Source organism: Paramisgurnus dabryanus, chromosome 20 (assembly GCF_030506205.2).
Source record: "Paramisgurnus dabryanus chromosome 20, PD_genome_1.1, whole genome shotgun sequence".
Lineage (NCBI taxonomy): Eukaryota > Metazoa > Chordata > Actinopteri > Cypriniformes > Cobitidae > Paramisgurnus > Paramisgurnus dabryanus.
In genome coordinates this window covers 19,038,910-19,065,336 of record NC_133356.1, presented here as the reverse complement: position 1 = coordinate 19,065,336, position 26,427 = coordinate 19,038,910, and the positions used below count along the sequence as shown (strand labels likewise).

General features: G+C 38.4%; 1 protein-coding gene across 40 annotated transcripts in view; it reads left to right on the top strand.

Annotated features, from left to right (window-relative positions):
- The first annotated feature begins 2,887 nt into the window (after positions 1–2,887).
- camk2g2 (calcium/calmodulin-dependent protein kinase (CaM kinase) II gamma 2) overlaps positions 2,888–26,427 on the top strand; it is a 74,166-nt gene continuing 50,626 nt past the window's right edge. For 17 of the 40 annotated variants that reach the window (XM_065296907.2, XM_065296905.2, XM_065296900.2 and 14 more), the window contains exons 1-2: positions 2,889–3,125; positions 5,889–5,983. In XM_065296907.2, coding sequence (XP_065152979.1) covers positions 3,061–3,125; positions 5,889–5,983 — 160 coding nt within the window. In that variant the 5' untranslated portion in view covers positions 2,889–3,060. Of the gene's footprint in view, positions 3,126–5,888; positions 5,984–26,427 lie in introns of all 40 variants that reach the window. The other 23 variants (XM_065296915.2, XM_065296908.2, XM_065296921.2 and 20 more) reach the window with 3 other exon arrangements.

Sequence of the window (26,427 nt, the reverse complement as noted above, 5' to 3'; positions counted from 1 at the left end):
GACAGTATTCTTCGGGCCTGGTCGTGTCATTGGCCTTCAAATATGGCCTTTAAAGGATGCACCCAGTATTTAGTGTGACCTCCCTTGGCACTAGCACATCATAATACCAAAGGCATTTCCTGTTTTTATTAAAGAATTATCAGGGATGAATTGTTAAAATGTTTGAAACATCAACTGTAGTTATTGTGTTCTTGGATCTGAAGCAGGTGTCAAAATTTCACTATTGCAGCACTTCCTCCTCCTGTTTATGATTTACTTTGAAAACAATTCAATACAGCATCAAACCACTTTGTAAGGACTTTGGCTGAATGCACAATGGCCTGGCCCAAAGAAAGAGAGAAAGCAATCTGAGTGACTCACTTAACTGTATGTGAGTCATCCTGAACACATGCTGAGTTTGGCATCTCTTAAAGATGCTGTAAGCAATTTTTTGGGATATAATGCATAACATGCCCCTATTATCAGAGAGGTATCACTGAAATCTGTGTCCTGAGAAATCTCACCTGTTTCAGTAACAGCTCTGAGCACATATCAGGGTCAAGTGATTTCTCTGGAAAATGTGATTTTGAGGGCAGTGTTATGGCCAAAGGGAAATTAGATGAAATAATCCCAGTGAAATAATTACTATGCATGTATTTTACAAATAAATTAAAACTATCACAAATGTGGTGACAATCATCACTGCAAAGGGAACTGGCTACTTGTGCTGCTCCTGCATAGCTCAGTGCATTTGAAGTGTGGTTTTAAATAAATGTTTACTGTATATGAACAAACTCGTACTGTAACAAACACTAAATATTCACCAAACAAATAGATCTGATAACTGTATCTGCATTAAGTGCCTTCTATAGATTCTTTGTTGTAATTTAAATGTATCCAGTACCCTTTACAGCCCCCATCACCTTACACCAGCACATAATGATAGAAATAATCTACATTTTCCTGTAAAAACTGATGCTGTTTGGCATCTAGCCATCCACCTCTGACAAGCCTCCCCCTGCTGCTGAGCTTCTGCAGAAGACTGAATATATCAAAATGTGGCTTTTCTCAGCATGCAAGGACCCATTCTCATACACAGCCCACTGTACACAGCATCAACCCACAACACAGGCCAGTATCAGCACTACAGGAACACTGCAATGAATAACCTCTCTAATTAAACCTTCATATCAACCTGCCTCTGTGTAATTACAGTCACTGCACTTCTTCTGCATTCATTTCTAATCGTTGAGTGTTTTGCTCCACAAGGTTGATTATGAGAGAAGAGAGCGTTTAGAAACATGAGACAATTTACTCTCCACACCTGTTCTTACATTGTTACATTCCTGATAACAAATGATAAGCATCTACATAACTTGGCGACTATAATAACAGAGCAAATATGAAGCAAGCAACATACTGGTTTAGGTGAAAATGTTTTATGGGTGGGCCCTTTATTTCCCAAGTTCAATGATTAGACTACCTACTAAGTGGTGGCAGGTGACTTCTTTTTGTGAAGATCATCACAACATGTATTTAGTCCATCATCATTTGTGTGTCAAAATATGGGTTCGGCACGTCATGTAAACTTGTGTTCATCATGCGTCATGTCAAAATACGTGTCTGCTGCAGACGCGTTTAAAGTGTTTATGATAAAAATGATGCTTGCATTTGCCAGATACTCGATCATAAACCCTTTCGACATGTGTGCAGCAGGCATGCATTTTGACATGATGCATATGGTTCATATGACGCAACAAACACACATTTGACATGACGAGCAACACACATGACACTCTTATTTTGAATTTTCGCCCATAGGAAGAAAAGTCACAGGTCCCCACTGTACCTGATCAAGGCCCAGTTATTCTATAAGCTCTAGAATATTTTATTGGGTGGAATTTGTGGGGGCATTGTTGAGGACATTGGGGGGAACCTGAAGTCAACACACTTACAAACCCGGATAAATTTCTTACTTCTGATAAACACAAAGGAAGATATTTTGAGAAATGTTTGTAACCAAACCGTTCCTGGACCCTTTTTACTTCCATAGTAGGAAAAAAAGAATACTATGGAAGTAAATGGGGTCCACAAACAGTTTGGTTACAAACATTTCTCAAAATATCTTCCTTCATGTTCATCAGAACAAAGAAATTTATACAGGTTTGTAACAACATGAGAGTGAGTAAATGATGACAGAATTTTCATTTTTGGGTGAACTATTCCTTTAAGATTCACTAGATCTTAGTGAACCTCCTTATCATAAGGCCTAGAACAACATTACCCTTAAGTTGTAAAATTTACGCTTGTACTTTCATTTTTTTCCAGGAAGTAAGCTTAGTCATCCAAGGTTGGCCACACCCTAAAATTTAAATGTTTTTTAGATTAACATTAATAAGATCTTGCATGAATATAGCAAAACACTGTACAAAATGGAACTGAAATACAAAAACAGACATGAAACAAAATGGTAGTATAATAACAGTAGCTTTAGTTAAGTAAATACTGTAGTATATTATAGTAATTACTACACTTTCTAAAAGTATACTACGTACATATTCTGTAAAGTCATCTATAGTGAATTGAAAAACTGTAGTAAATACTGTAGTATACTTTAATTTTTACTAGGTTATGCTTACTATAGGTTCACTACAGTTTACTATATTAAAGTACGCTACAGTATTTTTCACGTGGAAGATATGATTTTACTATTAGAATGTAAGCTTGTTTGTCTGTAAAAAAAAAAAAACATGATGCGGTGTCAATGTAGCACCGGATATACACTGCTAGTAGTTCTAGCGACACGACGCGATAAAACAAGTGCGCGATTTCGTTTAAAGTTTGTCGCGTCGCGTGCAAAAGGGGTGTCACTTCCATCTCTCGACGTCGACCGAGAAAATCTCGCGTGGCTGGCTGCGTACTCTCTCCACCTCCACTTACCAGCAGCACCTCTCTCTTCCTTCTTCCCCCACCTCTTCACTTCTCTCTCTCCCTTTCCTGTGAGTGCGCGAGAGATCTCCCGAAACCCGAGCGAGGCGCTCCCGGAGACATCAGAGAGGCGATCTCCTCCTAAAGCGCGACATGGCTACAATCGTGACCTGCACCAGATTTACAGACGAGTATCAGCTTTACGAAGAGCTCGGGAAGTAAGCGATCTTTGCACCGCTGCATTTGTGTTCGCACTGCATTGTGTATCATCGTGTTGTCTGTGTGTAGTTCAGTGTTGACAGCAGCATACACACGAATACAAACATTTAGGCGTTACGTGCCAAAAAAGGCATCGCAACGCAAAATGACAGAAATCGAGGTGTCTGTTCTTCATTCCAGTTTCTTTGTTTATCTTCATTACGACGCGTTGCCTAACAATCGGGCTCGTGCGCTAGAGCTTGCGTGTCGTCATGACGCAAGAATCGCAAGATGCGATACTTTATCGACACTAGAACGAGCATTTTATAAGAGAGGCAAGTTCACGAGGCGTTTTGGTTTGTGTTCGCATCCGTATTTGTTAAATAGACACTCAAAGTTTTCATTCAGCAATATTTGTCATTTATCACTCATATGATAGTATGACAGTACGGCTTTGCTGCAGATGTAAATGTAGCTGTTTTTGAGCCTCATATGGCGTTACATTTGTTGCCTGTTGTTTTTGTTCAGCCGTCAAAAGCATCAACACGAAATGAAGGAAGTGAACATGGTGCGGTAGTAGTCGCCTCATGCCGTGTTGTTTGTGAAATGGGCAGTTTGAAGTGACGTTGACTGACAAGCCTTTCCTACTGTTGGCAGCGTGACACTATTGAAGCTTCTCCTGTTTTGTGTTTTGGAAATACCACACAAATGTGTACGACATGAAAGATGTCACTCAGTTAACAGCTCTACTGACTTTTGCCCATATTCACTGGCCAATAAGGAAACGTGTAGCCTACACAGTGTAGGCCTCTCTCTGTCAATAAATTCTCAATTATTTTATGAGTTGGCTAATTTGTATGACTTCATAGCATACCACATAATTCGTATGTTTTCGTACGATCTGATTCCGCCCAAGTGACACTGGGTTTTGGGGTGGAGCATTATTCACACATTCTACACACATTAGTATACCTTCTAATGTTAGTCCCTTTTGATGAAGCGTCTGCCAAATGCATAAATGTAATGCAAATAATCATATGCTTTTATACAGTTTACATCGTACAGATTCATGCAAAATGTAAAATGGATACATTTCTCTGTGAGTTGAAGTTGAAAGGACTTACCTGTTTGTCCAAGCAGGTTAACCATATTGGTGCCATTAGTGAATAGGGTTTCGTAAGTTTAATCGTGTGTAAGGGGTGTTTCAAAAACCCTGGGGGTTAAATCATTGTAATGAACAAGTGGCTTAATAGCTTTTATTAAACGTAATAAAAAATAAATAAGGGTGATTCTCACGAAATCCAGATTTAGAAGGTGTCCAGCATCTGAATAAAAAAAGGCCTTGAAGCCATTTTTTTTGCACATATAAGATTAAGGTCTGAACTTACTATAACCATTATTTTTAGAGGATTAAAAAAATATTTCCTATAGAATTATTTACATTTTTTTGATTATCATTATCAAAAATTATCATTACCGCAACATGATATAACGTAAGTATATGCATTTACAAACTCATGTTTCGGTCATGAGAACTAAAAGGTTGTATGACAAACAAAATTTCAACTTTTATCTGGAGAAAAAAATAAGAACTGCTTACCTGGTAGCCATCTTGAGTGCCACAGTCAATTATGTCCCTTCCAACAATTTTTTTAAAAAATGTTAGTTCCTTGAAGGCTTAAACAATGATTAAAAATTGTTGCGGAGGATGAGAAAATTGATCTTGGACGCATTTATATTCCTTATTATTGTCTCTATATTTACCAATGATCACCAAATACCACATGTTTCTTTACTGCAAATGTTTATAGTATAACATGCACTAAAGCTTTTTATTTTTTAGATTCTTTAATTATAAATATTTCCATGTCAAAGAACCCAAATCCAGTCATGGACATGTTGCAGTAATGAACATTTTGCCCTTAAATGTGGAAAAAAACAACAAAATTGGTTCGTATGATGTCATTTGAAATTATGTGCAAAATAGTACATGAAGAGATGTTTGCAACTGTATGCTTCTTATTTTGATACTCTTACTTTGCATTTACTTTTTTTATCAAAATGTTTCATGACACCTCATATGTCTAATTTAGCGAGAATCACCCATTAATGTTTAGTACTAACAATTATTATTATTATTATTATTATTATTAGAATACTTTGTTATGCCAACTATAGGCTATATGCAATTTATAGCATTATACCAACTTGGCACACAACTTAAAGGGCGTTTTCCTGGACAGGTATTTTCTTAGTCCCAGACTAAAATGCATGTTTGAGCTGCCTCAATTTAAAAACAACTCGCACTGACGTATTTTAAAATATATCGCTGCCATTGTTTTGTCTCAAGATGCACACCTGTAATGTTTTTTTGTAAGATATGTTTGTAAAAACGGCTTAAATGTCCTAATATAACTAAAGCTTAGTCCTGGATTAATTTAAACCCTGTCCGGGAAACTGCCTCATAAGGTGCAGCCAAAGATTTATTTGTATTTTAAGTGAGGCATTTCTATTAATCACACGGTCCCATACAATTCTGTCTCTTCTCTACCTGGACAGTCATTGGTCTCAATATCATTAATAATTTATAAAAGTGTTGGAGTGAAATTCAAAGCTATTACTTAGCTTTTTATTGAGTAGCACTATAAATGCGAAATTTCGTAGGTATAACGTTATTGCCATATTATTTGTCCCTGCTTTCCATCCCGTAAGCTTCATATAGAAATCATTAATTTACTTAATTATTTTCACTACTGTTTTTCACATGCGTTTGTTTTTAACAGGGGTGCCTTCTCTGTTGTTCGGCGATGTGTAAAGAAATCAACAGGCCAGGAATATGCTGCAAAGATCATCAACACAAAAAAGCTGTCAGCAAGAGGTAAGGTGCCCCATATTATTGTCCCATTGCTTATGCCAATAAATTTAATTTCTTGTATCTCTTTGTTGTGTCTACGGTTTGTGTCAGGACTTATGTCAGTAACTAGGGCTGGTTAAAAAAAACCATCAGCTTTTTCAGTTGATGGGTTCTGTTTACATTCCCCAGCCTTCTAAATCCAGCAGGCAGCTTGAAAATGTGTTGGTGTTCGTGGAGGAGGTGTTTTAATGCACTTTCTGTTATTCCAACCATAGACATTTGTAAAAAGCCTTTAAAACGTTACCAAAAGTTTTAGTAATGAGACTGAACCCACTTTTAGGTATCATATTGAATATATTAGTCATTTTGTTTTACATCGATCAGACTAAACAATAATGGTGTTTCTCTCCATTCTCTCCAATAACGGGTGCATGTACAGGAGTCTGTAAAACATTTTCCAGCTCATAATGTGAACCTGTTGATGCTGCTTCTCTTTCATTTATTCTTTCTTCGCTTGGGTCACATTGACTGTCAGTATCATCAGTGCTAATTATGCTGTTGGTGAAGGATATATGATACGCAGCCACTGTTTCTGCTGCATCACAAACAAAAGCAGCTGATCTTTTTTCTGGGAATGAACACGCTGTATACCTGACCTCTAACTCTGTCTTTGGTTGAAATGAGTAAAATGAAATATTTTATGAAATAGCTCTTGGAACATTGGAACAAGTGCATGGATGAGAGAGTGATGATTGATCATAATTATAATGAAGTTATTAATTTACATGGTGTGATTTTGACTGTTTGTTTTGAAACTTCAACATTTTTGTGGCACATTTTTAATTTTGTGATGCTGCCACGTTTGGCGTATTTTGTGGTCTGGTTTGTTAATGGGGTTGTAAACCTCCGTAAGCATCGTACATTTTAACTAGTTTTCCATTATGGCAAGGATTAAAGGGTGTATGGAAGGGATGTATAGTTATAATTAGGGGTGGGTGATACAGCCTTAAAATTATATCATAATATTTCAAGAATATTTGCAGTAATTAAATTTGTGACGGTATAGCAAAAATGATGGGAAAGGAAGAGCATTTTCCATCCAGTGAGCTGTCATTGATGACAGACTACCTAATTCGAAGGGTAAATCCATTGTATGACACAGTCACACAGCCAAATGCACTTTTGTTCGCATAAACATCAAATAAATAACATTAATCATGGTACATTTGAGGTCATGAGATAAATGTTCATCTAGTTCAGATAAAACACAGGTAAGCAAATCAGATTTTCATATAAACACAGGACAAATCATCAAGTCATCTGTCTGCTTGTGTTGTGAGAAATTGGGTGTACTTTAGGACCCAGGAGTAAGCTGCACGATGTGCATGACCTGCATGCTTTCAGCGTTCGCGGAAGAAACAAACTCATCACATCACACCAATTACTGGAAAATAAATAAAAAAGATGGATCTGTCTAAATAAATATTAAGTAAGCATGCATCAGTACAGTTAAAAATAAGCTGAATAAAATAACATAAGCTGAAAAATGTACTCCGGTCCTTTGAATTATTTGAAAAGAATGCACACCCTCAGTAGCCTGGGTTTCCCCATGCTGCCTTGCGCGCAAATTTATTCACGCTGCAAGTCTAGCATGGAAACTATGGACCATTTTGTCCCCTGCAACTTTTGGCATTAAACAATTTATATTTCCAATAAGGATGTTTGGATATGGCTAGACATGTTAGCCACAGAGTTTTATAGGACCAACCTGCTAGGCATCGTCGTCGACAAAGTCCATTTAACTTATAAATTTAAGTGGTATTTATTAATATCATATTGTCATTATGCCCGTAGCCTACCTACTAAGTTCTGTTGCTTTTCAAAATATCAATATACAGCCACCGGTTTAGTTGCATAGATTTCAGCTGTGTGCACATGTACCCGATAACGTTGTTGACGCTTGAATTTATGTCGCTATACGTCATCTGGTATAATTGAAACGACTGGTTATGAGCTACGTACTGTCGCATTTGATAGACATTCGTAGCGCCCAATAAACTGCTCTGGGCATTCGTAAACCACGCCTTAAATACGAGAAAATGAGCATGTGGTTCTCAGACCACGTCTCATTCTTTTTGAGACTGGTCTGGTGTTAGCCAGGCTACACCCACGGTGTAAAGGCACTCTACTTGCGTCGTAACACATTACCAGTGTATTTTTTTCGAATAATTCAATGGGGCCCGTCGTCTATAATTCCTTACATAACTTTAAGGCTGGTCACATAGAAATGTAATAGCAAGCCCTGTCAAACCGAGTGATCTGAGACATCATTTAAGTCCATATTTTAAAGGATGCAGTCTGATACCCTGCTGCTCTTTAATATCTACGCAAGTTTGAGCAAATCTGTATGCTGAGTATGTGCTGTACAGTAATAATAGAGATGCTTCTCTTAGAATACAGGACACACCACATACAGAGTTTACAGCAGCAGGTTTTTTTCTCAGTTTTCTAGTCAGTCTGTCAAACAGCCATATTTGACTTAAAATGCATCTGGTGTCTGAATTTCGTTAAAGTTTTAGCCGACCCGTTTGATTTTCTAAAATATATAGATACTAAGCTCTCGGTGGCATTTTAGGTGTGACCGTGAGCTAGCCTGGCTCCGCCCTCCTACGTGCTTCCGCTTATTTTTCATTTCGCGTGAGCTGCAGAACTGATTGATCTGTCGTGTCCGTAGACTTTAAAACTAAATTACAGAAGACCCTGTTCTCTTTTTGTGTGTATCTGTACGCTTTGGTCCCCATGGATGGTCGGTAAAAAACAGATTTATTTAAAAGATCCTTGAACAAAAAACAACAGGTAATTAGATCAGCGGTGCTTGGCGGCTCTCATAGGCTTCTTTTCAAGTAACCTGGCAACTGTTTTTCTTCAAACTCTTCATCATCCTGGCTGGCTGGCTGGCACTGAATGAAAAAGCAACATGTGCTATTCATCTGTTTGGGCCCACACGAGTGCCAAGGGCCCCTCCCACTAAATCTCTCCATTCCTTTGGCCTTAATCAAAGCCCCGTGAGATTTCTTGACATGCCAACCTGTTAATAGTCACATAAAAGCTGTTATCATCTCGGCTATTATTTCAAATGTCTGCAAGGAGAGTTTAAAGTCTGCATGCAGTTACTCATTCAAACTCTCTTTTTATTGTTGTGTATAGTTTAAATTCAGTTGCTTTTGTATTAGACTTTGAAAGTAAAGCTTAAATTCCTGATTTGCTTATTCATCAGGTCAATAAGATGAGATGTAAAGGGAAATATAATGTAAATGCAGTGCCTGAGCATTAAGCACACCAAAAATGGACCAATAACCTAAAACTATCTCTTATCTGACTTATCTGTTGCTGTTTGCACAGCTGAAAGGTTTAGTGAACATTTTCCATACATGTCTGCGGGAACGTGTAGTAATTAATCTGACGGTAATGTGCATTTTCTGGTGGTCTGTACTAGTACGCTCCTGGGAAGCCTGTGGGCCTGTGGCTGAAATGCAGGCATTGTGAGTATGCAGTATTAGGCTTGTGTGCATGTTGGTGATGTCAGAAGGCGCATGAAGACTGCTGAATAATTGAGGTGCACAGCCTGCTGTGTATCTAAATGAAAAAAAGAGGCTAGGACCTTCACTCTACATCACCACTTTGTCTCTCTCTTTCGCTCTCTCTCTTCCTCCCTCTCTCTCTCTCTCTGTTTCTTTCTCCCTCTCTCTCTCTGTTTCTGACCTCTATCAGATCAGCTGCAGCATCTCCGCCCTGCTGTATTATCAGGGCTCTAGAATGCTTCCTCGCTGCTTACTGAATCTGACTGGAAGAGACCCGATAAACGTAACAGCACTGCTGTGGTGAATCTTTAATGGAACAAACTGTGAATTTTTAATGAACCCAAGCCAAATGTTGTGTGTGTTTGTGTGCACAAGCAGAGAAAATGGAGAGGTTGATGATTCGAGTGTGTATTGGAACATATTTAAAGGAAACGTTGGATCGTTATGTTTGTGTTTATTTTGTTTGTTTGTATGTGCCGAGTCGACATAGTGAGGTGTTGTGCTTCTAAGATAAACTTGTTGACAATGTTTTGAAAGCTAAGCAGCGTAACACATATTCTTGTTGATTAGGTTGTTTGTAACTAAAGCAGACTCCCCAAATTTTTATATCTTGTTTATTAACATACAATGGGGTTTTAAAGTCTGCTTTGTTAAATATGGGATTTATTTAATTTTTAAGGGCACCCATTTCATTGCTAGAAAACAATGTAATTTTGTGTATTTTGTATAATACAATGTGTTACCTTGGTTTATGGTTCAAAAAACACATTATTTTCCAAATATCGTTCATTTTTGTAGACTTCAGATTATACTCTCTTCCTGAAATTCATCGATTTGTAATGCGCTGTGTCCCTGATTGGCCAGCTAATCTGTACGTTGTGATTGGCCTAAATATCTCTGACGTCAGCCGGAAATGTGACGCTCCTTTCCAAAAGCGAGAAGTATTATGATAATGTCGGTCTTCTCTACATCATCAATCCCAGGAAGTAAACTGTTGCCTACAATCCGTGTGTTTGTTGTAGTCCAAGACAAGAGATTTATGTTGGAGACATATTTATGTATGTAACTTGCGTCATCGTTTACTGGTTAAAAAAACATATTATTTTCCACATACCGTTCATTTTTGTAGCTCCAGATTATACTGTCTTCTTGAAACACACTGATTTTGTACAAAACTCATTGATTTGAAAAGCGCTGTGTTCTTCATTGGCCAGCTAATCTGTACATTGTGATTGGCCTAAATATCTCTGACGTCAGCCGGAAATGTGACGCTCCTTTCCATGTTTGAAAGATTTGCTCACAATGCAATGCTAACAGGAGTTAACTTACAGGCTGAGTCCGAAGCGGGAGGCATTATGATAATGTCGGTCTTCTCTACATCACCAATCCCAGGAAGTAAACTGTTGCCTACAATCCGTGTGTTTGTTGTAGTCCAAGAAAAGAGATTTATGTTGCAGACATATTCATTTATGTAAGTCGCGTCATCGTTTACTTTGGGGTTTGTACCTTTTGCATATCATTAACATGTACTAATACACACTTACACACCAAAGGAAATGTAAAATCGTGAATCAGACAATAGGTGCCCTTTAAAACCTGAAAAATGTAAGATGGAGCGGTTATGATTAAAACTTGAAGATATTGAATGTATTTGAGACATTGCATTCGTAGGTCACTAGTCAAATGGTGTGACATGATGCTGTGCCTATCTCTCCACACAGTTGCAGTACTGGAACAATGTATTTAACACCTTTGTCTTGTACTTTTCAATTTTTTCCTTGTGTAACATTCTGGTGGTGAATTAATTAGAGTTGTGCAAGTTTAGCCTGCGGAAATGCTTGTAATTAGTTTATTTAAAAGGAGTGTTTGTGTACCTTTTTAGTGATAATTGCAGTAGTAATTGTAGCTAATGGGTGTTGTGTGTTTTGTGTATATTTGAGACGGATACCTCAAGGGATTGTCACTCTGGGCCCCTGTCAGGTGCTTGGCAGATCAACCACAAGATGACAAACAACATGTTATTTAAGGGTAAACTGATCGATCGACTGACATTAGCAAGTGCACCCTTTTTCAAGGCCCATTTTAAAGGGACACTCCACTACTCCACTTTTTCTTTTAAATATTCTCATTTTCCAGCTCCCCTACAGTTAAACATTTGATTTCTACCATTTTGGAATCCATTCAGCTGATCTCAGGGTCTGGTGCTAGCACTTTTAGCATAACTTAACATAATCCATTGAATCTGATTAGACCATTAGCATTACGCTAAAAAATAACCAAAGAGTTTCTATATTTTTCCTATTTAAAACTTGACTCTTTTGTAGTTACCTTGTTTACTTAGACCGACAGAAAATTAAAAGTTGCCATTTTCTAGGCAGATATGGCTAGGAACTATACTCTCATTCTGGTGTAATAATCAAGGACTTAAGCAGGCAGGCGTAGTGATATTACACACTGCCCAAAAATAGTCCCCTTGGTTACTTTTAATAGCAGGGGACTATTTTCAGGTGCTGAAAATAGGATTATGCTAAAAGTGGTAGCGCCAGACCCGGAGATCAGCTGAATGGATTCCAAAACTGTAAAAATCAAATGTTTAACTTGATTTAAAAAAAAAAGAGGAGTTTCCCTTTAATTATGTAAGTTTGTTTTTAGCTCTAATGTTAAAGTAACATGTGCCCTTAGATAAATCCCAGCACCTCTGTGTGCTACTGTGTATTTTTTATATAATTGAGGAAAATGGGTGGGAGCTAATGATGGATAAATGAATTCTTATTTAAACGACTGAGTTCTGAAGACAGGGGTTCTTAATATGATGAATTACCATCATAATGTTCAGCAGTTATAATGCCACCAACAAATAATGAGCCACTTGCATTGCTCATTTATTCAAAACAAAAGCTCACCTTTTGTCTCCACACGACCTGAAAACAGACCCGTCATGCTATTTACACGCCAACCCTCTGTTTATTTGAAGCAAATGACTGCCGCTCTGTTTTGAAAGGACCATAATGTGTTCTGTGATATGCATATGACTGTACCATGTGGCACACTGTGCAAACATTGACATAGATGAACGGCATTATTCAGATGGCTGACTCATTGTTTGCTAGGCCCGACATCACTTATTCATAATCTACGCCTGGGTCGCCATCACTATGCTATGTTGAGGATGAGGGTGGGCTGTGCTGAAGATGATTCAAAGCCCTGCTAATATGAGGACTTAAGGCTGGGTAAAAAATATAGATTTTCTGACTCCAATCAATCTTCAATTTAAAAACACAATATTGATTTAGAAATCAAAATGCATTTTAATGTGCTACTTACGTGCTGTTTGTGTTTTGTTGTGTGCACACATCTAAAGCGGCATCCAGAAAGCCGCATCTCAGACGAATACTGGGTTCACGTTTTCTTCCACTTGGACGGACATATTTTCACACAATTATTTAAAAATTCCACGATTATCCTCATAAACATAGTCTGTTCAGAAAGTGAACACATGTGTAACAACAGTATATTGAATCCATGCATTACATCTTAAAGTGACAGCACACCAAATAAATTCCATTTCTGCAAAACGTTTTGCTTAAAAACCCACACAGGAGCTAAACACAGTAATGCTGCCTGTGGTCAGACTCAGGATGTCCCTGCTCTTCCAAGCACTGGTCATAGGGATTTGTTTTAACTGCTGGGAATCCTAAGGCGTCTAAAGCAGGTAACAGGATAATCCCTGTCGGATCGGTGGGGAGATGCAATGATAACCTTCATCAGCAGATGGTCCGGTGCGGGGCAAACGCGTGTCAGCTCGAGCTCTTGCACACGAATGCATCAGCGAACAAACCCTCCAGTTCACAAGCAGCTATGGTTACCCTCTCCTCCCTTGAGGCTTGGGCCAAAAGGAAAGGTTTGGGTCTGCATTGTAAACATCGTTTCCGTTAGCCAATGTTTAGATGTTTGGGGTTTTGCGCATAGCTACCCAGTGAAGAAATAATCGCTGAGAGCGGTTGGATGTTTCTTGGCCATGAAGTCTGTTACGCTCGGTACAGGTTTAATGGAGAGGTTGTATTCTGACTCATTTCCTCACACATTAAAAAGCAGCAACAGTATAGTGTTGCATGCCAGTCACCCATATCACTCTCACTTAAAAAAAAAAAAACATACTACTTGCCAACTGTCTGCATTAGAGGAGCCAAAAAGGATTACAACCTTGGAATGTGGGATCTTTCTTAACAGGAAATAGTTTGGTTTCATTAGTAGAGCAGGAGTGGTTTACTGTACCTAGGTAAATGTTTACCTTTATCATTGCATATCTATAAGTAGCACAAGGCACATATACACAGCCTTCCTCAAAATGTTTTATGTATTTTGTACCTCCGATCAGCTTTTTCCCTTGAGGGTTGATGGATGCCAGTGTGGTGGCAGTGGTATCTACACTATGTTGGTGTTTGGACTGTTGCATGCCTTTCTCTAGAAAGTATACAGTGACTTTTGGACTGGAATTGCTAGCATGAGAATGAAGCTGCAAGTAGGCAAACATGTTTTCTTTAGATCCAAATACTTAGAAAGCAGGCAAACTTGTTTGCTCGGGTAATTATGAAGTAATCCCCTGGGGTGGTTATCTTTTGACCTAGTCAAGTAAACAATTGTTGATTTCCCAATGATCATACCACTCAATTCAGTGTCTACAGAACAGGCTTGACTCTCTTTGCTTGCTAGGCTGGCAGCCTCACCTTTGCTAATATACTGAGGATATTTTTCTCTTGTGCTATTTATCATGTGTCGTATAAATGTGCTAGAGATAAAAGATTGCTAACTAAACAATTTATTCAGAAGCAGGAACATCTGTCCTTGTATTTGAAAGGCTATTGTCATTGCAACAGCATCATTTAACAATTCTGACACCACCAGCTTACCAAATCAGATCACTTGAAATAACAAATCACGTCAACCATTCACATGCACAAAACAGATATATAACTTAATATATTATAAACTTATACAGGTGACAAAGAGGTGACCTGTTGTTTTATTTGGTATATGGTTTCCGCCGGTGAGCATGTGATGATAGTGCCTATTGCATGACCAGTGTATGTTTTTCTCCTAGTTGGATCCTTTTTTCTCTTTAGTAGTATCAAAGCTGTTTAAGACCAACAGACCAGCAGCACATCTGTCAGATGAGCTGCACGTCACCCAAGGGTGCAGCTTGCAACATCGGTGGGCAGTATGACAAAGGGATTGTCTTAGATCAGAAAAGGGTTCATCCAAACACACCCATGTAATATGGCAGTAGTATGGCAGTGGATTGTGATGTGTGTGCACGTGGGTGTGCACGCATGCGTGTGTGTGTTTGGTGTGTACTTTGATTGTGATTACAGACAATTTTTGTGTAGGCTTTTTTACTATTAGGATTGAGTGGATTGGGATGTTTGCATTTATTGTTTGACATTATTTAGTTATTGTGATGTGGAATGGAAGATCACAAGCATCTACGTAAAACATAGTAAAAGACTGATTCACATGCGGGCGCGCACACACAAGACCCCAGAAACAGTAAACAATGGAGATATGAGTACTGGAAAGCACATGGGTGGAAAAATCACTTTTCAGGGCTTGTGCGGCACGATTGCTCTCAATTGGGAAATCAGTTTCTAAATAAAGCTATGACTTAACTATATCCATTGTTTCCGTAAGGCTGGGTCCTTTGTAAGCTGAAGAAGCTTAAATTTCCCTCACAGGCAACAACACACTTCTTTGGTGACGTTGATTTCGTGTCAGCTAATGATTGGTGTGTACGTGCCATGCGCTAGAGTGCCATGCGCCGATACTTTCAACTATCAACGATAGTCAGTTATATGGCCAATAGGCTAGCCTTCATTATGATAGTTGGCATGTTTGCTCATTATAATTTAAAATTATTGTTATGCTATTATTATTATTATTATCATCATAGTTACACATTAACATTCCCGCATAACCCGCACTTGACACCAAAACCCCTTGCGTGCTATTCCCCGCATGAGAGTGCATGTGGGCTTCACCTTGAGCGAGAGAAGCTTGTAATGCACTTGTCTCTCGGACTCTTTCTCGCTTGTATTGTGAGTAGCTCAGACTTCCTTTCGCACCTGAGCGTGTAATGCTCTGAAGTTTCCTTGCACTAGAGAGGTTGTTATGCATGCAGGCTTTAAAACCATTGAGTGAGTTGTTCATGTGCTCCCTGGCATGTAAGAAATTTGAGCGGCTAGGCATCAATGACGCGCTCAGAATAATGGCATCATGTTTAATAAGGTTGCGGTCGTGACAGTGTTGCCAACTGGCATTCAGCTTCTGTTGTTTGTCCACCAATCCAAAAAATTAACGAATAAATAAGTGAATAAACTATTGTCCCGCCCCCAATACTCATAGGCTGACGATCTCACTATAGGGCATATTGCGCAACACTGTGCCCAATAAGGACTTTCCGGAGTGTGTTGGGCCTAGAAATACTCAATTTAATTGCTTTTTTGAACCTTTGCCCATGTTTAGCATGAGGAATCCAACTCTTTAACTGTCTCAAGTCAAAATGCATGACATACCACTAGACGCCCCATTTAAGGGTTTAAAAATAGGGATTGATTTAATCTTTATCTTACAACCAACAGAAGTATGTATTCTCATCTAGTAAGCAACGTAAACGTGTGATTTTGCTTTGACAGTGAGGGACAAAAGTTTAAGAATATCTAAAAAAAAGTGATTTCAGAAACTGACATGTAGGACCATTTGAAGTGGTCCTTACTTCTGTTTGGCCAAATCATTTATAAAATGCCAACAGCTTTGTGTGAGAGTTAGATTTAGGGCTAGATTAAAGGATTTGTTATTATCTCGGAAACCATTGCTTCTATAAAATGTCATCACTAATATAATGAAATCAATGCGTGGGTGTATTGTTAAACAGGTGCTTGTCAACATCCCACTGTAGTCCTCTGTGTAAGTAAAGCTCTAAGCAGTGGATTAGTCATGTGATGGTGAGAGCACCTTAAGCTTTGCTCTTGAAAACTGACACAGGTCTGATGGTCTTTCAGATTTTTGTTGAAGGTTTTGCAGAGTTAGATAATGCTATTGGCTGATTAGGATGAAATAGCTTTATTTAAATCATTCTTTTCTGGTAACCATCTGTATGTACCCCACAGCCTCGTTGTGGGACCATGTCTGCTATCTGAATGCCCAACGTTGAGGTCTTCCTTCAGGAGTAGAGTTAGTAGAGTTCTGCCTGTTTTTGCAGGCATGTTATTGGACAGCCAGGTTGAGATGTGGTGGCACTTTACCTTGCTTTAGATTTTAGGAGCTTTTTCTGGCAGTATGAACTGAAGACATGTTGGCATGAGCTGCTTGCGGTATCAAACCAAGCTGCATTCCTGTATGGGGTGTTTGTTGGACTCAAGTAATTTTTATTTGCTCACAAGCTGTTTGGCACAGAATTTGGTGTTATGTGAACGTTACTTGGACAGTGTAATAAAACATACAGACAAAATATTTTTTTCTTTTGTATTATTTATCCTCCATACATTTACACAGATGCTTTGCCAAATCTGCCTTAACACACACACACACACACACACACACACACACACACACACACACACACACACACACACACACACACACACACACACACACACACACAAACTTCTCCTCAAGCTTTACTGCTGTTTAAGGGCCTGTTTAGTCCTGAATCAGCTTCAGTAATGAGAAGTGCCTGTATTTGGCTCCAGGTGGAACCTGTTTCTCTCCAACTGTCCTTTCTATAAGTGTCACACCATTTGAATCACTGTTTATCTCCATACACACCCTCTACTACTCTCACTGCTCACTGACTTTCTAAAGTTTACATAACTAGTATAAGCGCACAGAGAAAGAGTTGACCTATGGCCAGGGCCTGAAGTTAACTTTTTTGACCACCAGCCACTGTGGCAGGTGGATTTAGAAATCCACCTGCCACAGAGACTTTTTACCAGCCAGTTTTTTTTTTGCCCGAATAGTGAATTATAACACTGTCTTTATGGTATGAATTAAATATAATTTTTTTCAGAGCTACAAAAGTGAATTTCTCTTTGTCTTACGTTGTTTGATTAACATTAATGACACAGACTTAAGTAGTTTAATTGAGGTTACTGTCTCTTTAAGACGAACACAGACTGGTTTTTGACTCTCTATACATACACTTAAGACATAAAGAAATGTTTTATTAGAAAATGAATACTGTTGAGATCATTTTGTTTGTATGTGCCCTGTCAAGAGCAGAAAGATTTTATGTACGCATGCTTGTAGGAACGCATATCTCCGATGTGCCCTATTGAGTCCCCTTAAACCGGCGCACGCACACAAAGACAGAGGGGGCACAAACTGCGCACATTAACGCCGCACATACGTTGTTTTTCATTACTATATTCGCAAAATGTATGTTAATGTACTACAGTATAAGGCATAGTAGCGCAACTCTCTCTAAAGTTTACACATCAAGAGCTCTGATCCGTCACAGCAGCACTATACATCTGTGCAACTGTGATTGTACAGTAGCATATGTCAGCATTGCATTCTCATCCCATCTCACCAACAGTTTAATACTTACTCGCACATCCAAACGTAGTCAGAGAAGTGCCTCATCTTCTTTCCAATCGCATGAACGTTGCGAAACAGCAGTCGCATTCTCTCAATGAATTTGCATCGGTGATATGCGCAGGTTGATAAGAAATGAGCGGGTGCCGGTTACGAGTCATCCAAAAATATTTTAATGATATTCAGGCCGCGGTCAGTCAGTCGAGTTTAAAAACTATTTCGAACAATTGCGGGCGGGGCGGGTTAGTTGAAAATGTCGGTCGGGAGTGGGTTGTTTATACAATGACCCGCGCCATCACTGATTCGCATTGGCTACCCGCCAATGTGGCTGGTAGATTGACAGTGTTACCCGCCAATTGCAAAATCCACCCGCATTTGGCGCGTGGTCGGGTGTTAATTTCATGCCCTGCCTATGGCTAAGCTAAGCCACGCCCCCTCCACTCACTCGGACAAACAATCAACATTCGGGAGACATTTCATAGGAGGCAATTGATGATGATTGGAGACAGAAAGACTATATATCATCTAGAAATCACCAAAAGAGCCTTAACTATGCATTGGAGGGCTATATTAATAATTTTATTGTTGAGAAGGTCAATGAAAATCTTCAGCTCCAGGCAAAAATGTACAGGTCACAGTGTAAACGCGATAAACCTCATCTCGTTGCCATCATGATCACATTAAATATGTACAAGTCTAAGTTGCATACGTTTCCAGGACAAGCCTTTTCACCATTTTTACCAAGAGAACCTCTGCGTTAGTTTGGTGCTACAGTATTTACATGAATCATTCAGCACAACAATATTAACACAATAACATTTGTTATCTCGGTTATTTACAGATACGTTAATGAAGCTAAGTGACATGATGTACAATGCAGTTAGAAGCTAACGTTAACGTTTTCTAATGTTAGACTTATTGCAATGCAATGTACGTTAAAGCAGAGAATGTTTGAGTGTATTGGGTTAGCTATGCGCACTGTGATTGGCTCATCGTGTTTGGGGGCGTGGTTTAGCCATAGGCCAATTGGATGAACTACGGAATGCATACATCACGGTGCAAGAGTTTTTTTACCTAGGTAAAGGAGGTTTACAGAACTTATTGGGATATTGACCAAATTTGTGAGCCTTTTACCTTTTTGCATGTACTTCAAGGGTTTTGCTGCGAAATACAAATTTGTTAAATACCAATAAAATGACATTATGAAAAGGTATTTCAACAACTGACTAATAACTTTTTAATTGCCATTTGAAGGGTTAGTTTACCCCAAAATGACAATTTTATTAGACATCTCTTACCCCTGTGTCATACCACCAAGTCCTTAAAAATAAAAGATATGAATAAAAGATAAAAATCGTGTCCGTCCTATAGACTGCAGTTTGTTTTACAATTCTTTCCCCACAATAGAATGAAAGGCATCGCCAAAAAAGTCCATATTCAATCTGTAGTTCAATAATAATAATATGATGCAACGAGAAAAATTGTGTGCGCAAAGAAAACAAAACGGACGATTTTATTTAACAATTTGTTTTCCTGCTTAGTCCTTCAGTGCGCATTCACAGGCAGACTATGGCGCATGCTGCTGACATCACTTGCTGACGTAGTTGCCAGCATACAGCTACAGAATACACTGGCAAGTAATTTGTGTATTTATACGGGCTGTTTAAGTATTTTTTACAATGTTTGCATAATGGCTTGAATAATAAAAAAGGAAAAAACTTTGCCAACTACGTCAGCAGCATGTGCCATAGTCTGCTCGTAAACACGCACTGAATGACTTTGAGGAGAACAAATAGATTTTTCATTAAAAATATCTAAAAATGTGTTCTGAAGACAATTGGAGGACTTAGTGGTTTAGAACGACACGGGTAAGTAATTAATGATGAAGAAGTCATTTTGGTGTGAAGTACCCCATTTAAAGTGAAATTACTAAATCTAAACAGAAGCATTTAAATAAAAATGTTTGTTTACAAGAAAACATGTCAGACGCACTTAGAGGGTTTTGCATGTGAGCTCTTCACATATAGACTAGCAGGCAGTGTTAAAGAATATTTAAATAGGAGTTAAGAATTACCTAATATATCTGATTTAAAAAAGGATAATTTAGTTGCAGAATGTACAGTCAGCATAATAGGAGAAAGCGAATAGCTTTAGAATGGCCATAGCACATGATTTGTCAACAGAGAGGAGTCCAAGGTCAGCGTTGATGAGCCAACAGAGGATAAAAAATAAAGCAAGTTATACTGAGTAAGTGCCAAGGCCACAAGGGCAGGTCTCTGTGGTGCTGAGGAGAAGGGCCGTGGAGCGTGGAGATTGTTTAAGGGAAGATCCAGCAGCCATGCTTGAACTGAGGAGGAATGGGGGACTTGGGCAGTGTAGTTTTATGTACTGTCACAGCAGCCACAAATCTCTAAACCAAACAGGTCTGTCTGAAAATAGACCAATCCATCAATGTTTATTGGTGAGCTTATGGGTCAGTAGATTTTGAGCCATGTAACCAAAAAACGAGCATGCCTGTGTTAAAGGAAGTATTTCTTATAAAGGGTTAATTTATAGAAAGTATTTTTTATTTAACAAATTAATTAAATTAATTTAAATGGACGAAGAGCTTCAGAGTCAGACAAATTACTACCACTACAAAACAATACATCAGATCCTGGTAATACTGAGGTTTGTGGTGTTGTTTCCCACCAAAAGTGAAAAATATAACTTCCTGAAGAAAAAAAGATATTTAAGGTTCTCAAGAGTAATTTTAAATAAATTGTCAGCTTTTTGTGTTACAAGTTTGTGTATGCAAAAATCTCTGTGTGTGTAGCACAAGTTTGTTTGTTCTCTTGACCTAAGAGTCAGCTATTGTTTAGACGTTTAGGTTGCTAATGTTATGATAATCCAACAATTGGAAAGCTGCCTGCAGCTCGCATGTCTGGAGATTCGACCCGATCCTGCCCCAGACACCATGTGCTGATGTCACGACTCTTGTCTGAGGGCGGCTGGCATTTTCTTTTGAGATTCACCTGCTGCCTTAAGACCTCATTTGAACCCCTTGTTCTTTGTATTCTCAGATTCAGTATCCAAAAATCTACATTTTGTCATCATTCATTCTTATTACTTTCTGTCTGTGGAACAGAAAACAAAAGCTGCTCTTTCTTCATACAACGAGAGTAAATGTGGACCAGGGACAGCTGAAGTCACCATCCACTTTCATTGTATGGATAAAGAGCAACTTGCTATAGTTGCAAGTCTATTTGTTTTCTAAACAAGAAAGATGGTCATTTGAGTTTCAATTGAGAGCAGGGAATATTCCCATTTCTCATTAATAGCTGCACATGTGCCTACCTACTGTTATTAGTGCGCTTTGTTGTACTGGCATATTTTTTAATGTCTGGGCCATGAGAACCTCAGCAACCGTTCTCAAGTGTGGCCCCTCCTTTCTTTGAGTCTGAGTCAGAGTGACCTGACCGTCTGTGCTCAGAGTCTGGGTTGACCATGCTCTTAATAAAGATCCAGGAATGCTTGATTCTGATTGGCCAGTCGCAACATTTGCAGGTTTGTTATTTCCAGATAACAACTGCTCAAAAACACATACTTTAGTAACCCGTGTGTTATAGAAAACATGTTATTTTGGCATAATCTATGTTTGCAATTATATAGCAATGTATCATGCAGTGGGACTAATTATATTTCCTTTGCTCACTTGTAACTAATTATACATATCTTTATTTTCTGTGTAAAACCAGAACTGTGAGATCTGACCCTCTATCATAGTTCTTTTACTGTAACCAATAAGGGGGCTTTTCCACTGGGTGCAGTACGTAGTACCCAATACTTTTTTTTAGTACCACCTTGGTTGGGGTCCAAGTGAGCTGAGCTGCTACCAAAACGTGACGGGAAAACACTTTAGATCACTGGTTGGTCTGAGAGAATCGTCACTACAAGCGTCATCACTATAATGTAAAAGATTAGCTTTACCTTCATGCCAGCTTGCGCTGTCTCGAGTAAACCTGTTGTCGTCTGTGCTGTTGCTGTCTTTTAGCGATGAAAAACATCCAGAGGTTGAGAATCATGAACACCACACCGTTTGTGGCGGCACATTTGCGACGCGCACATCTGCATATATGCTTAAATGCAACTTAAATGATGCTCAGGGCCGGAGCGAGTCGACTGACACCATGGGTTTGTACAGAAACTGTCATGTGAGACAGAGGTAGTAATAAACGCAATGTGTAAACATCCATCTGTGGTTGTCAATTTTAATTTTGTGGCAGACTGAGAAATAAATGAATGTATGGGAATGTACAACGACGCTCTCACTTGTATGATGTCACAGCAGTAGGCAGTGCAAATATAACGACACGCCTATAATCCATCCCCTTTCGAAGTGTTACTAAACTCGATGGAAAAATTAACCAAGCCAAAGTGAGGTGAGCTGACCCGACCTAAACCATGGGGTACTATTCAATGGAAAAGCGCCATAATAGACAATGCAGAACTGAATTTATTTTACTGGCAAAAAAGTTAGCTTCTTGAGGCTGTGTGTTATCTCGATTTTATAATGGTTGGGGATCAGTGGTTTAGGACCCCTAACTCCTCTTATAAAAAGCACATTTGTAATGCTGTTGCTGTCAGAATGTATTTTTGTTGATTTTAACTACTTTATTGGAAATATTTGTATCATGCCAAGCAGTTTAAGAAAATTATACATCTTTCCTATCCTATAAGCTGTACTTTGCTCATTACCATAGCTGTTTCTAAAATTGCAGGATTTTTTCCAGAATTATTTTATCAATTCTTGTCGCAATAATAATTAGTAGTACTGGTGCATTTTTTCACTTACCTGCTTATATATATCATTTTATTTTAGCTTAAAGGAACAGTATGGAGGATTGTGGCCAAAACTGGTACTGCAATCACAAAACTTGTGGCTAAAACTGGTACTGCAATACCACAACTGGTGGCCAATACACAAAATAACAACATAAACAGCAGTTGAGGGCTGCAACTCCAATGACAATATCCTGGCCGGACCACTGTTGTGAGTGATATAAGTATTTGAATTGAAAATGATTTCTTAATGTCTAGTGACATATCAGGGCTATTTTATGATTAATTGATATACATTTCTTACATACTGTTCCTTTAACTGTTCATAGCAGTCAATATAGTAAGCTTTCAGCATCTCTCTCTCTCTCTCTTGTGCATGCGTTGGCTCTCTCGCTCGCTCTGTCTGAGAGTAAGATCCATGACATCATGGACCAATCGCACTGTGAGAAAGCAGCACTTAGCCCAATTGGATTTTAGAGATGGTCACTGAACAACACATCATTTATTTATCCCCTCTGTAATGGGATAGACAGAAAAAGAGAGTGGTGGAGCACAAAACAAGGCACATGAATGGAAAGGAAGGGGAAAAAAAACACAATGAGTTTGTCCACTTGAAGCTATATTTCTTAATGCTTTATCAGCTGCCTCAGAGAAAAACCATTAGTGTGTTTTCTGTTTATGCCATTTAAAGCTTTATTTGTAAAGTAGTAATTAGATTAATGAGACAAACCTGCACAAACAATACAAGTAAATAAATAAATGTGTTTTATTCTGCATCTGTAGTGTTCGGTGAGGTTGTGTTTGTGTTTTTCTCTGCACTGGCATGCTTGACTCTCACGCTCAGCTTCAGATTAACTGTTCTGTAGGGAGCCTCAGCAGGGTTGAATATTAAATGTCCTGCATTAATTCTGTTAGGTAATAAAGACATCTGCTGCTCTAAACCAAACACACAAGTACATCACTCACCTTCATTCTTTCTCAGTGGGGCGTTTATTTGGTCGTATTTCTTAGAAAAGTTTGGCTTCACTCAGCCATTTTTACAAATGGTGAGAACGCCATATCTTACTGCCTGAAATGCGTTGTGTTCGTGATATGTACAGAGAGAGTGCTGTAAAAAGTAAGGTTGTGGTAGGAAATGTGGTGGTGATCAGATGGATTTTAGATTAATGTTTGATACTTTAAATTCATGGCTTATGTCATTTCTGAGAATTATGCTCTTTGACTCTCGGAGGGATTGAAAGCTTTGTGGATGAAAGATCCACACGCATTTAAAATTGAATAACCGTCTCCTGCATAACAAATGTTAGCTGTGTGTGTGTACAAGTTTTATACTTCTGAGGATCAGATTTTATAAGAGGTTGTCATCAGTAGTAAATGTTTGACATTAAATCTAATAATGTCAACAGGTTTATGTTAGGGTTCGGTTTCAAGCTTAGGGTAAATGATTGAAAATATCATTCACCTGATATAAAATCAATAGAAATCTGAGATTTAATGATAAGTGATGGATACATGTCTGGGATTATCAAGACAAAAGAACTCATTTACTGTCTGGTTGAAACCTTAAAGGGATAGTTCACCCAAATATGAAAAATTGTGTCATCATTTACTCTTCCTCATGTTGTTATAACCTACAGTACTGTGCAAAAGTCTTAGGCCACCAGCTTTGTTGTTTTAGCAAAGTTTTAATGTCAATCCATATTTATTTTTCACTTTTTTTTTTTAGATACAAACCAAAAATACAGGAAATATGTACACAAAATTAAAAACCAAATTCTTTTCAGAACTAAATGTCTCCTTCAGGCATCAGTCAGTATTTAGTGTGACCTCTCTTGGCACGAAACACATCTTGAACTTTTTTGAGGAGACTGAAGTCATGAAGTCATTTGATGAGAAATATAAAATTGGGATTTCATTTTATTTAGGTTTAAGAGATCTTGCAGCTGCCTGCTATTGCTTAAGTGGAAGGGGAGTTTGCCCTAAATTCTTGAAACATCATCTTATACTTTTATACTTCTTTATACTACAAACACATTTCCTGTATTTTCTGGTTGTATTCTAATAAAGAGACTGAGAAATAATTATATATGATCACTATTCAATTGCAAAAACAACAAATCTAGTGGTATCATTGTGGCTTTGTAACCACTAGGCCTGTCGTGATAATGAATATATTGACTTATCGCACGATGAGAGAGAGAGATAGAAAGAGAGAGAGAGAGACAGGCATAGATAGCATTACTTGAGCTGAAATTTCGTGTTTTTCTCGTGAATACATACAGTTTGGATTCGGAAGAATAAATCCGACTGGAATTGGTTTCAAAGCTACAACCCACATCTCCGACATGAATAAGACGTGAAGAGAGGAAATTAACATAAACGAGCCAGCACGTATTTCAAAAACAAAGGCAAGGAAAAGAGCTACAAATTAAAAGTCATCTGAAACATAACATAACATTAACGGGTGGTTTCCCGGACAGGGATTAGGAAATATAACTAGTTTCATATAACTAATTACAAGAACGAAGCTAAATTTACTGTTTAAATCAAAGATTCTGCCTAATATTTGCTGGTTAATGTTTCAAAACCAAACTTGATTTCTATTGATAACTCTCAGAACGTTTCTAGCAGCCTGGGAACACAACATCCTTGTTTCCTGGCAGAGTGGGCTGCCTGATCAAATCTTGTGCACCCTCATGCCCAAAAACTGCATTAAACCCACCAATCAAAAATAAATTAGCTGTTAGCTGTGTTGTGTATGTATGGTATTGTACTCAAGATGTACAGTAGTGAAGCTGTTCTGAGCATCTCCATTACAGTTTGATTAGTTTAATAATCCACATAAATGAAGCCAGCACTGAGGAAAAGATACAGGGGATTAAGGAGCCCCCCCCCCCCCCGCCCCGTCATACTGGCATCCCTACAGCCTGCCCATGTTAAAAGCCCTGCTGTCCCACTGACAATCTAAACTCATTGACACATACAAAAGTCTCTCACATGATCACACTTCTTGTCTCAAGTGTTTCAGAATTGTTAATGAGTGTGGGTGTTGAGTCGGGTGTGTGCCATTATTAAACTTCTGCATTGTATGTGTACAGCTGCTGTTTGAGTAGGTCTAATTTTAGTTTGTTATACCTCTCATAAAACTCTTCAAAGGTTTACACAAAGGCTATGATCACATATCTCTTTACAGATCAATGTTTGTTACTCGGCTAACAGATTGCTGCATTAATCTTGGTCCCCTAATTTATGAAGTGTTTATGACCTTTACAAACCTTTATAAATATCCATATGCATTCATTAGACAGATGCACTTTGTGCTTGCCGAGAATGAAAAAATAGGATTGATATGGATACTGAACATTTCTGTTGAGAGTATTGTACATACACACCCAATGATCTTTCAGATTAACCGATCATAGTTGGATTGGATAGTGCTCCAGCCTAGGTGTAAAGGGTTCAGTGTGTCTGATCCAA